The sequence below is a fragment of the Frankliniella occidentalis genome, unplaced genomic scaffold, assembly GCF_000697945.3.
Source record: "Frankliniella occidentalis isolate FOCC.00 unplaced genomic scaffold, Focc_3.1 Scaffold46, whole genome shotgun sequence".
NCBI lineage: Eukaryota > Metazoa > Arthropoda > Insecta > Thysanoptera > Thripidae > Frankliniella > Frankliniella occidentalis.
The window spans coordinates 615,567-631,268 of NW_026267176.1; the positions used below are offsets into that span (position 1 = coordinate 615,567).

Below are 15,702 nucleotides of genomic sequence, written 5' to 3' on the forward strand. Positions count from 1 at the left end.
ACACTTTAATGCCTCCAGTGCGCATTGTATTGACCTGGCGGCTCCTCGGCATACCAGGCCGTGTGGGGACGGGGAACAACAGCCCACTCCAACTGCCCCCAAGTTCCTTTCCTACTTTCGAGTCCTGCCTGGCAGCCTGTGCAGTCCGCAAGTGACCGCCACCGCTGGGGCGGGGCCGGGCGGGGCCCTCCAGGCCAGGGGGAGGTCCCCTCCGGTCTCCTCGAGATCCCCGACCGCCACCGCCACCCCCACCGCGCCTGCAGCCGCACCACCCGCGCCCTGGCCGGCCTGCGCACCCCACTTTGCTTATGGCAGCTTATGCGCGACAAGGACAAATTATTTCGTGGCAGCAGCTAACACGGCGAAAGATGCCCCCACGGAAGTTCTTCACCCAGAGCGCCCTCGAAAGTGACAGAATATAACTACAGCAAAGTGTGTGTTTGTTTTTTGTTTTTTGTTTAAAAGTAAGAAACACTTTTTGCTACTGCCTTTTTTGTTGGTAGATGTTTAAATTTCATCATTTCTAGTCAGCAGGGTCCCTATGTTATCAGTCAAAAAGGTACTTAGTAAAGCAAACATGCTATTGAATGACAAATACAATAGACTAAAAAAATGTTTAACCTGTCCTAAGTCATTCTAAACATGTTATAGCGTGGCTATTTGCTCAACTTTTTTAGATTGACATCTGAATATGATTTTACTAAATGAGATCACTTGCCAAAGCAGAGGAGACATTGGTGCAGAGGTATCTGCACTGACACATCTACAATAAAATACAATACATGTCAATGCTCACATCTTGTGTAAATTCCAAAAAATAAGAGCTGTTGTACATTCCTTTACTAGTATTCTACTATTATAATAGATACAGCTTAGTACAATTGCATGAGCACCAAGACGCATGAACATATTTTAACTATCATTACTGTACTCAATAACCATGCTAAACTAGTATGTAGTAGTAGAATTTCTACAAAATAGTGTGAGAAAAAGAAATATTTTTATGTAGAGGTTGATGTAACAGAAAATAAACGGTTGAGAATACCTCATGTGTGGATGATATGAACTGAGTATGTAAGGGCTGTATTGCTTATCAGGACACATATTTCAGACAGGGTGACACACAACAAAGATCTACCACAATGGTGAGAGTGGGTCTCACATGCATACAAGTGTGTGTTGGAGAGGGGAGTTAGAAACCAGATCTATACTTTCCATTTCAGTAAATAAGGTCAGAAAGGGGGACACACTGTAGTAAAATTAAAAACAAAATCAAATTTTAAAAATAAATAAAGCTTTGCACAAGAAACCTTTATTCAAATACCAATTACAGTAAAGCCGAGTGAAGAACACAGGTTTGCGGTGATTAGGATCCCTTTAAAAGCAGCATAAAGCTGAGATCTCTTAGTACAAAAAACACATGACAAGGAAGAACAACCTGGAAGAAAGCCTCTACTAGCTACCACAAACATTTGACTGATGTTGGACCATGATAAAGGAGAGTAATACCAGAGTAATGGCTATCGAACGTAAACGTACAACGGTACACTACTGGGTCCACAGGTAAAAAAGGAACACCTCCCGTATGATTTACAATTATCTCAAAAAGCAAAAGCTTTGGCCTACACCATTATGATGAGTTAAAAGTAAATGCCGGGAGCACACTAAGTATCAAGCTTTCAAATGGGTACTGATTTACGTTGGTTTTAAAGGCAAGTACTTGTAGAAGCAGGAAGCGCAAGAAACCATCTCAGTACCACGCAAGCATGCTTTGCGTAATTTTTGACACCTTACGAAATCGTATCAAGAGAAAAATATTGAGGCTTTGATAACAATTCGCTGAGAAACGAGTACAAATTGTAGGTTACACACCGCAGGTCAGGGGAGGGGTTGGGCACTCAGAGAACACCGCCCAGCCATGTCTTGACAATCTTGATTTCAACGCCACAGGGTGTATCAGCAAAGCCGGTATTTCGCTGCTCAGTAATAGGACAGCCATCAACAATTCTGAATGCTGCTTTAATCTTCTTAAATTCTGCGTATTTTCCAAAACCGTACGAAAAATTACACATACCACAACTTGACACCGGCGCCATGATGGGGTTGAACGCCCGTGTCGCCATCTATACGGGGGGTTGTCGTAGTTTTCCCTAAAGTAAAACTATATTCATATCGCTATTACGTTTAGCGCTACCAGCTACCATGCTGGTCCTTCCCTTCCCTTCCACGTTTTCATTCTGTTCGAAGAACTAATATTATTAAAAAATAAATGATCCTTTTTAATAACAATTCGTTGAACAACGTCTAACCAGGAAACCTTACCATGATTTTTGCATAGCGGTGGCTTGAAAGCCAGCGCCTAATGTTGTGAAAATCTGGACCACAAAATTTTCATAAAAGTCCAAAGCATCATAGCAATAGCAATAGAAATTGAATTCGTCGCTCACCTTCCGTATTGAGGTTAAAGGGACGTCAACATCAACATTTACCTCCTCAAACCAATAACTCGAAAGCTGAGAGAATTTGAGCCCAGGTCTATGTTTGCTTATAATGATCTGTTTTGTTGGATCATATAATATCAGCAAACATGTACGAAGCATACGAGTGCTCGCAGTTACTAAAATTAAGTGTACAAATCGAATGTATTGCTGCTTACGGTGAGTCACGATCACGAGAACTGTATAACCCTCTGAAAAAGTCAGAATACTTAACGTCGTCTGCCTCGGTTTAAGTTTTGCAGCACTCAATTTTCCCTCATTTTTTTTTTTTTTTCAATTTTCCTGTTGTTTCCTTCCCAATTATATTTTATTCTTCTAGATGACAATCTTCTGGTGGGCACAAAAGTTGGGCATTTGCTCATGTATAGCATATCCAGTCGTTATTCTGATAATAAAAATGAAGTGCATCTGCTTCGATACAACAGAACATTTAGCAAGAAACCTATTCAACAACTGGCGGTTGTTCAAGAACATCAACTTCTTATCAGTTTGTCAGGTACTCTTTGCCGTCTAATTCAGTGTCAATTCAATCAATGGCATGAGATCTTACAAAACTTCTTATTTTACAAGATTCTACCCTGTGTTTGCAGATAATATTATATGTGTCCATGACATAGCAGCTATCAATTTCCCTACAATATGTACTGTTCCTGAGACCAAAGGTGCCACACTGTTTTCGGTGGATATTAAAGTAAGTCTCTTCTATTGCTTTTTAAATTTTAACTTCTTAAAGGTCATAACTTTGTAACAATATAACTTTTTTTAAATGCATTTACAGAGAACCGTTACACAGTCTGGAAAAACGTCAGTTATTGTTCGCATGTGTGTGGTAGTAAAAAGAAAGTTACTTCTTTTCTACTGGAAGAATGGATCATTTCATCCTTTAATGGAAGAACTTTCAATGCCTGATACTCCTAAAGCCTTGGCATGGATCAAAGAAACAATATGTGTTGGTTTCAAAGGCGACAGTGTATATATGTTATACCATGTATGTGTTCCCCATCATGTTTACAAAACTAAATTGTTTTATTTTATTTCATCGCTTTACTAGAAATCAAAAACTGTTTCTCTAAGGTTTCTTTTTTTCTTTTTACTGTAGCTCAACCGAGATTCGAAAAAAGATAACAGTCAGACGCCGCTCTGCCCTCCTGGAAATCGCCCTCCCAGTGTTCTTGAAATGAATGACGAAATTTTTATCTTAGGGAAAGATAATTCTTCCATATTTGTTGGTACTGACGGAGAAGCTGCCAGTTTGAAGCAAATGAAGTGGGAAAGTGTTCCAAAAGATTTAGGTTGTTATTTTCCTGATTTTTGTACAGACAATGTAATTGTAATTTTTTGAATGATGTTCTTATAAATTCCTCATTCATGTGTATTTTTAAACAGTCTACGATGAGCCTTACATTGTGGCACTTTTTCCGGACTCTCTTGAAATAAGAACAGTGGAGCCATCACTTATTGTACAAATGCAAAAAGTGAAGGATCCAAGGATTATCATAAGATGCAGATCTGGATTATTGTATGTTGCTTCTGATGAGCATGTCTGGTGTCTTCAAAATGTTACATGGAGCAGACAAATCCATTTTCTGCTTGAACAGAAACAGTTTCAACTGGCTCTAAAGATTGCAGTATGTATATTTAACAGTATAAATTGCGTAATCTTTTTTTCCTTATTGCCCTCTTTAAATGCAATTTTTTTCTTATAGAACATATCTGATGAACCATCAGAGGACAAAGCTAGAAATGTCCATCAGATTCAGACATTGTATGCCTATGATTTATTTAATAAAAAGCAGTTCAAAGAATCTATGGAGCAATTTCTCAAGCTTGAAACTGGTATGATTTTAGATTAATATTGTGTTAATTTTTTTATCAAGCTACTTCTCTTAAATTTTCTTTCATTTTTTTTAGATCCCACTGAAGTTATCAAACTTTTTCCTAATTTACTGCCTCAACAAGCCCGTACAAGGCCTGCAGTAGATGCTGTTGTCCAATTAGCTGATATGGACTTGGAAAGTGGACTACTTGCTTTAATAGAATATCTAACTAAAGTGAGTACATAATGCCAGTACTTTTTATCTTTAGTTTGCTACGCCTGGTACCTAGAATGACTGAATGCCCCTTTTTTAAATACTGTGAACTATACAGCTACCAGCTACCTGTATGCTGTGAAACTGATGGAAGCCTTGTACAGCCTTTACATCAACATTGTTTTTTTTTTCCTGATATGGTTTAATTTTTTTCATGGTGCTTTCTTTATTAGGTAAGACTCAGCAAGAAAGCTGAAAAGGAGAGAAAAGATAAAGAACAGGCAGAAAGGGACACTAAAAGAAAGTTGGGGAAATTGACTCTAGTAGTAGAAAAAGAAATAGACACAGAGAGTGCAAACCATGATAAGTTCAGCAAAGCAACAGAACAACTTTTCCAGATAATTGATACAACTTTGCTCAAATGTTACCTCCAGGTATGTCTTCTCATATTTGCTTGTCATTATTATCAATTACCTATAAGTTAAAGTTTTAATCATTTCTTTATATTTTTTTTTTTTGCAGACAAATGATGCATTTGTTGCACCACTTATACGGCTGAACCATTGTCATTTGGGGGAAGCTGAAAAAATGCTCAAGAAACATGAAAAGAATAGTGAATTAATAATTCTGTACCAGACCAAAGGACTTCATAAAAAAGCTTTAGAGCTGCTACAAAAGCAATCCACTCAACAGGATCCTTCATTACAAGGGCACTATCGAACAGTTTTGTACCTTCAAAATCTAGGTTAGAAAGGTGTTTACTGTATGAGGAGAACCCATCGTTTATATCTATCTATCTATCTATCATTTGCTTTTTTTTTTTAATTTGCAGGAAGGGATTATATAGAACTTATCTTTCAATTTGCTGGTTGGGTTCTAGAACAGCACCCTACAGATGGACTGAGTATTTTTATAGAAGATATGCCAGAGGTAGAAGGCTTACCTCGGCCAAAAGTTCTTGATTTTCTCTTGCGCCTACATAAAAGTCTAGTCATACCTTATCTTGTAAGTTAACTTTTTTTTCCTCCAAGCTCTACAGATAGGATTTTATCTATAGTGGTTTTGAAGTTTTCTTTTTTATTGACAGGAGCATGTGATTCATGTATGGAAGGATGAATCTACTATTTTACATGATGCCTTGGTGCATCAATACAGAGAACAGGCTGCAACTCTCCTTGCTGGTGGTAAATTGGCAGAAGGAAAAGTTGTACGAGCCAAACTTTTATCTTTCTTGGAAAGCTCAAATAATTATTCTCCTGAAAATGCTTTGGTTCAATTTCCATATGACAGTAAGGAAATATTCTGATGCTACTTTGAAAAAAAAAAAATGCATAACATTTGATTTCCATTTATGACTTTTATTTCTGTTATTTCTTAGGCATGTTTGAAGAGAGAGCTGTCATCCTTGGGAAGCTTGGGAAACATGAGCAAGTATTGTCAATATATGTAATGATGCTTGGCAATGTCAGTCAGGCTATCAAGTACTGCCATGATGTGTACCGTAGTGAGAGGGAGGGTGCAGATGAAGTAGGAATAGAACATGTTACATCTATTTTAAACAAATTAATGAAGTTGCCACATACTATCAATATAATCTACTAATTTCAGGTTTATGTTTTGCTTATTAAAATGTTGATAAGTCCACCGGATAGTTGGTTAAGAGGAGTTCCTGTATCTCCTGCCACTTCAAAGCCAGATCTGGAAACAGCTCTCAGTTTATTAGAGGAGCATGCATCAAAGATCCATCCTATTCAGGTAGGCACAATGGTTTTGAAATCTTGCATTATAGGATGTAAAACTTAACTGATTGCTCTCTGTGTTCGAAAGGCATTAGAAGTGTTACCAGATACAGTACCAATATGTCGCATTCGCCATTTTCTTGAATCAAGCCTTCAAAAGCAACTAAATGAAAGACGGCGTATCCTTGTTCTCAAGAGTTTGACGGTTGCTGAAAACCTACAAGTTAGTTAGCAAGTTGGGTCTCTTTATAATACTTGTCATTTTGTTACTCGGTTACTCTTTATACTCTCTTTTCATTTCGCTCAGGTCCAAGAACAAAGAATGCATTATGAATCTCAAAGCATAAAGATGACTGAGTTAAATGTCTGTTCTGTGTGCAAGAAACGATTTGGAAATCAGAGGTATTTTTTGATGTGCAGTTGGTTTTAAAAATCTTGTATTGTACATAATTAACATTCTAATAACTTGCAATTCTTTCAGTGCATTTGCTCTTTATCCAGACGGAGATGTTGTCCACTTTTCTTGTCAAGATCGTAAAGCACAGCAGTGATTTGCATTTTGGAATAGTGTAATGGCCTATCAAACTATCCCTGCATTCAAGCACTAAGTAAGTCTCATAAGAAGATCATAAATAGTTTTTAGGTCATGCTGGATGTGTTTATTCTTCTCACAATAGAAACCAACCCAAAGAATTAAAGATACATAAGTTTGAATTTTAGCAAACTTTCACAATTTGACTTTGAGCATTTATTTTAGAATAGCTGGAGCCTAATACCATAGTACTTGCTTCCTTTACTGAATTTATGAGAGCTTGCATGTAGAACTGTGCGAATTGCGAGGCGAATTGAGTTTTTAGCCATCTATTTCAGTCAAATGTGAACCCCCAAAATTTCCTCGGAATAGAATTGAATTGCTTTAAGTTGGAGGTCAAATCAAATCCAATTGAAAATTTGTCAAATAAGTAAAGAAAAGTAAAACATGTAATTACTGATTAAGGGGTTTGGGGATTAAAAACCTTACACCAACCTGCTGGCCAAAAAAGACCTTGCGGTTAGTCAAGTCAAGTATATCTTTGTGGATCAAAACATACTATTTGGCCAATGTTATGTTATAACGTTAGACATATGGCCATGGGTTTGAGGAAAAACCAACCTAATTTCAAATGTCGAATTATTCCACATCAAATCCAGAAAATTTGAAATTGGTCAAATAAGAAACCTGGCTGATTTGATTCGATTTGATCAGAAATGCAACAATTTGCACAGCTCTGGTAGTATGACATTAATGTTGTAAAGAACAGCTCAGACAGCTTGAGAAAATAATGATCAGTCGCCTTACTGCCAGAGTTATTCTTTAGAATTTAAAATCAATGGCCTTATTCATTTTCATTTATTTGCTGCCAAATATATGCTAATTATTTTCAAAAATATCTTATGAGTCAATATTTTTTTTACTTTCCTGTAAAACAATATTCCAATAGTGTGTCGACAAAATTTGGTTCCTTCTAACCTTGTCTTTCTTTGTCTTTTTGAAATTATTTTACAGGCACTGAAGTGAGGGAAACATTGCAGTTAAGCAAATTCCTGCTGTTGCTTCTGACTCTACTACATTTGTTAATAAAAACTGACCTGTATTATTCCATTAAAATCACCTTCACTTCAACAACTGTGACACAAATCTCAAATAGTAAACTTTGTGTAAAGTATGTGCTTTTCATTTGACATTATCATTTGATGTTATTTCTGTTGTTGTTTTCTGGTTTATACAAAATGTTTTTTATCTACTATTCTCTATGCTTTATATACGACAATTTATAGACTGTCAGTCAGGAGTCTTTTCAGTTGTGGTGATTTTGTCTGTGATATATTTTTAAAGTTGACATGTTATGTTATTGCAATCTTGATACATAGTATAAGAGTTGAACTAAATTTTCTTAATTTGATTTTACAACTTTGAAGATTTCTATGTTTGATACCTTTCATCCCTAGAATAAATTTGTTGAATACTTACTTGGGTACTGGCCCTCTCATTGCTGTTCTCTCTCAGTTATCAGTTGCAAGTGCTTTATGCCTGAGAGTGTGTTAGCAATGTCTGTACCCATCAAATTCGCCAATGACTGATTGTGAAATACAACTGTGTTGTGTGCATGCATTTTGCTATTTTTGCTAGCTTTGCTGTTTTTTTGGATTGAGTAAGTTCAACTTCTCTATCCAGACACCACCTTGATTTAATCTGGTACATTATTGTATTGTGTTGATCATCTATTTTTGATATTCGTTAACTGGGTAATTTACAAGCCCTTGCGTATTATACCTTGTGTCATATTGTTCACTATATTCTCTTGCTTTGTGTGAAATACACAGACAAAGTGTCTATGTGTCCTTTATTTATTCAGTTTAAAGAGGTGAATCCCTAGTTTGTGAATATAAGTTACTATATGAGCAGAGCGGAGGTGTACATCAAAGAAGTAACTTGATTCTTATTAGGTCTAGATTACTAGATTATCATTACTGTGATGTATCATAATCTGATTATCCTCTGTTAGGCCTAACAAAGGTACTACATTAATTGTTTTCTAACTTACAATAAGAAGAATCATATTATTTTTGCACAGTATCAGAACAGAGGAGGAGTCGAATCTGGAGTCCATTCCCACCTAGCTCAAGCTTCTCATGAAGTTTTCTAGAGTTAATTAAATTGAAATGACTATATCTCAATTAGGTGTTTATGCTACAAACCAAATTAGAGGCCACAATCCCAATATCCGATGACATGATAAAATAGTGAATTTGTGCAGACTTTGGCATGTTATCTTGGTTTATGAGATCACATTATCAGACATGCAGTTATATCAAAGTCCGATAGAAGATATCACTCACAAAGGAGACATCTTGCACCTGGCTTGCAGTCACTCGATAGAAACAACCTCTGACATCAACTCTATGCTCATGGTATTTATAGTGATTATCGGACTGAGGATTCTGTGCACATTACAGTAGAATCAGCGAAGACTAAATACCATCAGCTGAAACTGCTAGAACCTTGGAGGGCTTCACCACCTGAGCTTCCGCCGTGCTGATTGGTCGCGATGATAGTGTAGTAGACAGGCCACCATTGTTCTACTACCAACGGATATCAGATTGGTGATGCATCCTTTTCGCGCGATTGTTTTTATCCACGGTAAGTAAGATAAGTTTTCCGTCGTTGACTGATCCGGAGGGCAAAACCCTCGGCTCAAGTGCAACTCGCCCGGGACCGGTTAGACTTCCCTGCCTCCTGCAGGGCTCGTGGGGGTCCTCGCAGGAAGGGCAAGGCAGGACGTAGCGCAGGACGCGCAGGACTACGCTACCACGGTACGTGCTCTCTACTCTACTAGTGTGTATGTTTAATGCAACTCATTGTGTAAGTCTCCCTAAGGAATGGCGCATTAGTGACCTCGACCTGGAGAACGAGGGTTGGGCGCTGAGCACCCCCGCCGCGGTGACCACAGCGAGCGACAGAGCGCCGGCTCGGCCAGCACCAGGTGGGGCAGGGGCTGGCGCCGGCTCGCCGGCTTCAGGCGAGACCATTGTTGCCTGGTCCTGACCGCCCTCACTGGTGTGTTCAGCGGCACCGGCAGGTGGCGGCGGCAACGCAAAGCAGGGCAGGAGAGCGACCAGGGCGCCATTCACCGCGCCGCCGACACCCACAAGAGCACGGCCTCGCGGGGATGGGGAGGGGGAGAGCCGGCCAAACTTCTTCCTGACCGTGACCGTGCCCTGGACCGCGGGTGAGTGCGCCAGGCGAACCTCACCCCTTTCTACCCCACAGGCTGAGCGGCCAGCGCCGTTGGAGCTGCCTTCGAAGCGTAGGGGTCGTCCAGAAAGTATGTGCGTTTTTATCAGATTCATTCGGGATATTTTCGGGAGTTCAACGCCTGCGAGATTCGGGGTAGGCCACTCCGCAGCACATGCATGCACAGAAGACAAGATGTTGCCTATCTATCAGGCGTCATGAGAGCTTGTTTTACACGCTTACTGTTCAGAACTACTGTGGTCCTGCTCAGGAATGCTGACGCTGTTCCTGCTGTTCCTGTGGCTGATGCGTACGGACGGCCCCGTGTACCACTGCCTGACGCAGAGCTACACGCCGCCCGCGGTCCGCGAGCAGGCGGCGGAGGAACGGCGGCGCGAGCGGCTGGACGAGACGGAGGAGACGGCGCAGAACGCCTGGGAGACGGAGCGCGAGCGCTGGCGAAAGCAGCGCCCTTCCCGCCTAGGAGCCACCACGACCCCGTCCGCGTCGCCCTCCGCGTCGCCCTCCGCGTCGCCCTCCGCGTCGCCCTCCGCATCGCCCTCTGTGACCTGGGCCGAGCCCCCCGTGCCCGTGATCGTCCCCGTGCCCGGCGAGGACGACGAGGACGACGAGCAGCAGGCGGCGCCAGCCTCCTCGTCGAGGCCCGTGAGGAGGCACCGCTCCCGGAGGTGACCGTCGAAATAAAGCCATTCCGCCGAACCCTGCTGCTGACGTCAGAGAGCTTGAGGACAGGTGGACGTGAAGCCGGTGAAGGGCTTGGGGCAGAAATAGCACAATTCCGGCAAAAATGTGACGAAAATGGGCAGAATGAAGTGGCGTTTTGCTCTGGGAGCCACGTCGAGCATCGTTGTGAAACACTTGTTTGCATTAAGGAAACTCGGGCTGAGCGCGGCGGGGTGAGGTGGGAGGGCGGGGCGGGGCGGGGCGAAGCGGTGAAGGTATGCAATGATACGAGCCGCTGGGGCCGTTGGGGCGGCTGGGGCCCCCCGGCCGCCGCGAGGCGCTGCATGGCCAGACAGATGATCGCCAGCTGCTCGAGTATCGCTGCCGAGGCGGCGCAGTGATGGGGATGCCAGTGGCGGCCGCGGCCCCTACAACGGGGAGGTGATTGGCTGCGGTCGCGAGGCCCTGGCCGCCCCTGGCCGCCGTGGCCGTTTTTAATAGGGCCTCCCCTCCTCTCCGCCCTGGGCCGGCTGAGGGTGTCGCTGCTATCCGCGTTGCGGTCCGCTCCCTCCCGCTGCAGATCAGGCCGCCGCAATCGCGGTCGGGTTATTGGCGACTAATTTGCTTACGAGAGGCTGTTCAACCCCCGCGTCGCCGCCGCCGCTGGGGATCAATGGGTTGGATGAATGAGAGAGCGTCCACCTGTTCCAGTAGGAGCGGACAAATTAGTTGTGTCAAATGCAATTGGAGATGGATTCCCCGCCATGGCCGTGAAGTCGTGGCACAGCGGCGATCTATAAGTCTGGGAGAAATGAATGAAACGACGACCGCATGGCTCACTGGAGTAAACGAACATGCATGGCGCAGGCCTTGAAAGCGCCCGCCCCGCCCCGACGCAACGATCACGATCACGCCCCCGCTGCCTGCCGGCCCGTCGTGTGCACCGCTGCCACTGGCTGCGAGCGGAGCGGTTGAAGGTGCAGCTCCTCGGGCCGTTTTTAGAAACTGAGCTGGCAGTCTATTTTGGTCGAGCACCTTGTCAGGTTTGCCTGTCGTGTGTGTGGAAAGGGAGGGGGAGGGGGCAAATTGCGGTAGTGACACAGAGTGACACGGTAAGATACGCCCGCCCGTACGCCATCTCTCCTTATCGCCACCAGGTGCCGAGTCTGGTCTCCCCGCCGCCACGGCCGCTAGGCGCGGAGGCGCGGAGGAGGCTGTGTGTGGGGCACCGGTTAGCACGGTCCGCCGCGGCCCGCGGGGGGGACGGCGCTGCTGGAGCAGGAAAAACCGACGGCGCCCGAGCGGAAAGAGATGATTGTTGTCTACAGTATGTGCCCCCCCCCCTCTCTCCCTCCCGCCACCCGCCGCGCGTCAACGGCGCCAGCCTGACCAGCTGCTGTGATTCTGTGATCCGGCGTGTCGCTTAATTCCATTTAACTGTGCGCTTATCAGTGCCGCGCCGTGGGCCGCTGGTACCGAGAGAGAGAGAGAGAGAGAGAGAGAGAGGGGGGGGGCGTACGCCCTGGCACCGCCAGCACCAGCAATGCTCTCGCGCGCGCACACAACACACGCACCTAACTAACATACCTAACGCAGAGAGGGGTGGATTAGGGAAACGCTGGCGATGACCCTCTCTCCCCTGGGTTTCGCCGTCGCATCGCTGGCGCCTGTGGGAGTGAAATTGTCCGGTGAGCAGGCGATGAGTGGATCAGGGGCTCCACCGTGAGAGGTTCATCCCACCCACCACCACGCTGGACCGCGGCCGGCGCCCCGCGATTCGCACAAAGGGATTCCCCGCATCCCCCGCATTCCCCGCCACGCCACGCCACGACGTCCACAGTCGCCCCGTGCTGCTACAGAATGCACGCCGCCGTTGCCCCGTGCGGCACACTGCTGCACTGCACGCGGGACCGATCAGCGCCATTCACAACGCAGGTCCCACGCCTTTCCCCCGTGACAGTCCTGACAGGACGGGGCCCGGACGCGAGCAGGAGAAGAAAGCCGCCGCCGAGCTGGTGGTGCTGGCGCAGCTATTGCCCGCGGGGTCAAGAGCCAGCGGGCGCGGGCGGTCCGCTCGCGAGGCGTCAGGCCGGCCCGCGAACTTTTCACTCTTCTGTCGGACGTACACTTTCCTTATGCACAGGCCCGTGCTCAGCTTCTTCAGGTCCTCGCCCCCGCAAGTCGTGCGGACCAGGGTGGCCCATTGAGAACGCCGGCGTTGAGCAGGTCAGGGTCCTCTGTGTGTTGGTGAGCTCGGCGTTGTGTTTGGACTGCGGCCCCGCGCCACCCCCCGCGCCGCCCCCGCGCCGGGGAGCCCGGTGGGCCGATTGGTTACTCACCACGCCTCGGGGATTGTTTTCGTTCGAGTAAAACGTTACGCCTCCCGCCCTACTCCCCGGCCCGGCCCCGCCCGGCCCGACTCGCAACAACACACATCCGTCGCGGGGAAGGCGGGGCGAGTGAAAAGAAACAGCGAAGCGCAGCTCCAAAGAGCAGGGAAAGCCCTGCCTGGCGGGCCAGGCCTGGCGCGGCGCGTGTCGCAGTCCCAGGGCGCAGCAGAAAGGAAACGCTTCAGCAAATCAGCATGGGAGTGTGGCGGAGTGTAAACACGTAAACACGACGACTGGCTGCGTGAACGACCCCCTGGGAGCCGCAGATACGACGCCAAAGACTATGACCTCTCGGCACTGCAGGAGCTCGGCGCATGTTCCGCTCCTCCCGACGCACTCGCAAAATGCTTCAAAATAATAACAATCTACAAAAACACTTTTGCGTCGGTGGAGTAATTGGCTTCGATATAGCTCAGCCAATTATTTTATAACCAGAAATGACAATTTCCATCGTGCGGGCGCTGCGACATTTCACGTGATGCCAGACAAATCCTGCTAACAACGCATTTGCTGTGTCAGTGCCAGACGTTATTGCTGAGTGTTGGCCGTCGCTGAGGGTCTACCACAATCCCTCGTTCTGGAAGTTTCCTTTCTATTCGGCTCAAACTGCTAAACAAACTGAACACTTGTTCTAACAGTGATCAGTTAGCGTTCCGAGAGAATCAGATCTGACATATATCAGACGCGTCTCGTTATACTCAAGTGTCCAGTTTCGATGCAGCGCAATGTATGGGTCAGGTGTCAAATTCTATATCAGCTGAACACAAAGCGTCGACTTTGCTGTAGGCCTACATTCCGTCTCTATGCTTATGACCGACCTACTTCGACAACACGTAGACTCGTCTTGCCGATAAAGCCAAGCCAGCAACATCCGGCGCCCGCGCCCTCGCCTCAGGAGAGTATGCTCTCGAGTCCGGCCCTGAACCCCGTGAGGACGAGCTGCATGCGCAGGGGCTGGGCTGGGTCGCTGCCTCGGCCGCCGCCCTGCTTCTGGGAACGGCCCTGGCCCCGACATGGAGGGCTGCTCGCATGCTGCTCGCTCAGCACCAAGCGCCCCGGGTGTCTGGTGGCGACGGCGAGGCCTCGGGCGCGGCGGCCGAGCCGGGCGGGGCGGCGGGGCCGGGTAGGGGCTGCTAGGGCGCAGTGGCGTCGGGAGACGGCGGCGGCCGGGACACGCGACACCTCGCGGAGGTGCGCGGGGGTGGGAAGGGAAGCAGCGAGATTAGAGAGCTCACCGGAGAGCGAGCGCCTCCCGAGCCGGCGGCGGCTGGCAAGAGCGCCCCGCGCCCCGAGCTCTCAAATCTTATACCGCCTCCTACGCCCCGCCCCGCCTTCGGACGCAGATTGCCGTGCCCGTCAGGACTGTCCGCGCGCGCGCGCGTGTGCGTGCCCCCCCCCCTCCATTTCACCAGAAGTCCTCCTGCGGCCGGCCGGTCCAGGCGAGCGCTCTCCCCACGCGTGCGCCACGTGGCTGGGTTCCTCCAGGCGCGCGCTCAGCACGGGCTGTCACATTACTGACTCATCCCCCCCCCCCACCCCGTGCTGGCCCGCGCCGCCGGCCGGCTCGCCCACCGGCAACCCGTTGTTGACGTCAAGGGTCTCTAACACAAGAAACTAACAAGAAGCGCCCCGGGTCGTCGTTGGCCGGCACGGCTCTCATGGCCTGGCGCTCGCCTGGCGCCGAGCGCGGGGGGAACATTAGCACAGTCATCCACTCCCTCCCAGAAGGCAATCAGCCCCGTGAAGCTAAACGCTCAAAGGTGTCGCCTGTCGCCTTCTCGTCGCGACAGAGTCCCCCGGGTGAATCACGCCGCCCATCTCAGACGGCGAGAGCGAGGCCATCGGAGGCTTCCCGGGCGCTTCGGGCGGGCCGCTCTGCGACTCTGCGCGCCGGCCTTCTCGGCTTGCTGAGCCGACAGAACCAGAGTGAGTCCGCAGCAGACAGACACCCTGCAGTGGTCGCCCCCTTCCCCTTTCCCCGCCGCCAGCGACGATAAGCCTCACGGATCACTCATCGCACGGGTCCGAGTCAGAGCCAGGGGATGAGCCATGGGCATGGGGTGCCCCCATGGCCATCCCATGTACACGTTCGCATCTCACGGTGCACCCCATGATGCGGTGGTCGGTCGGCCACGCCTCTGCGCCATTAGGCAGTTTGTACGGCGAAGAGAAAAGCCAGCAACTAAGTTGCCGATCAAGCAGTCGCCCCATCGTCCAATATCGCCGCCAGGCACGCCTCCAGGTGTGTGAGTGCGACTCGCGTCGTCGAGCTGCAGAAGTGCGCCTTGCATAGCGTCCCCGGGATTATTGCAAGTCAAAGCTAAGGTCGAATAGGTCGTCGCTGAGCCCGGAGCACATCCTTCCTCCGCTCTGATAAATGAGACTGACATGAGCGGGATTTTCAAACTTAGCTGCTGCCTCCACATGGGCACAGCGCAAATGTAGTCGCGACCATCGAGAGCCCCTGGTAGTTATGCATTGGTGAGGCCCGCCTGACGCGTGCGCTCACCGCGTTGCCTACCCAAACCCCCCGTAAGGCGCCGTGTTGAGAGGAGATGGGATGGAGCATAATCAGTACGCGGAGAT

At 47.6% G+C, this 15,702-nt stretch overlaps 2 protein-coding genes across 2 annotated transcripts; both read left to right on the forward strand.

The window, feature by feature from the left end:
• The first annotated feature begins 2,450 nt into the window (after positions 1 to 2,450).
• LOC113217714 (vam6/Vps39-like protein) lies at positions 2,451 to 8,641 on the forward strand. The gene is made up of 18 exons (XM_026437739.2): positions 2,451 to 2,657; positions 2,818 to 2,994; positions 3,089 to 3,189; positions 3,277 to 3,486; positions 3,598 to 3,790; positions 3,885 to 4,126; positions 4,205 to 4,334; positions 4,410 to 4,549; positions 4,762 to 4,962; positions 5,051 to 5,273; positions 5,361 to 5,533; positions 5,616 to 5,817; positions 5,907 to 6,055; positions 6,137 to 6,283; positions 6,356 to 6,490; positions 6,575 to 6,669; positions 6,749 to 6,875; positions 7,814 to 8,641. The coding sequence occupies exons 1-17, from the start codon at positions 2,588 to 2,590 to the stop codon at positions 6,816 to 6,818; spliced, it is 2,658 nt and encodes an 885-aa protein (XP_026293524.1). The 5' UTR covers positions 2,451 to 2,587; the 3' UTR covers positions 6,819 to 6,875; positions 7,814 to 8,641.
• A 571-nt stretch (positions 8,642 to 9,212) lies between these two features.
• On the forward strand, positions 9,213 to 10,745 carry LOC113217727 (putative uncharacterized protein DDB_G0290521). The gene is made up of 2 exons (XM_052267069.1): positions 9,213 to 10,037; positions 10,314 to 10,745. The coding sequence occupies exon 2, from the start codon at positions 10,316 to 10,318 to the stop codon at positions 10,733 to 10,735; it is 420 nt and encodes a 139-aa protein (XP_052123029.1). The 5' UTR covers positions 9,213 to 10,037; positions 10,314 to 10,315; the 3' UTR covers positions 10,736 to 10,745.
• Positions 10,746 to 15,702: the final 4,957 nt, after the last annotated feature.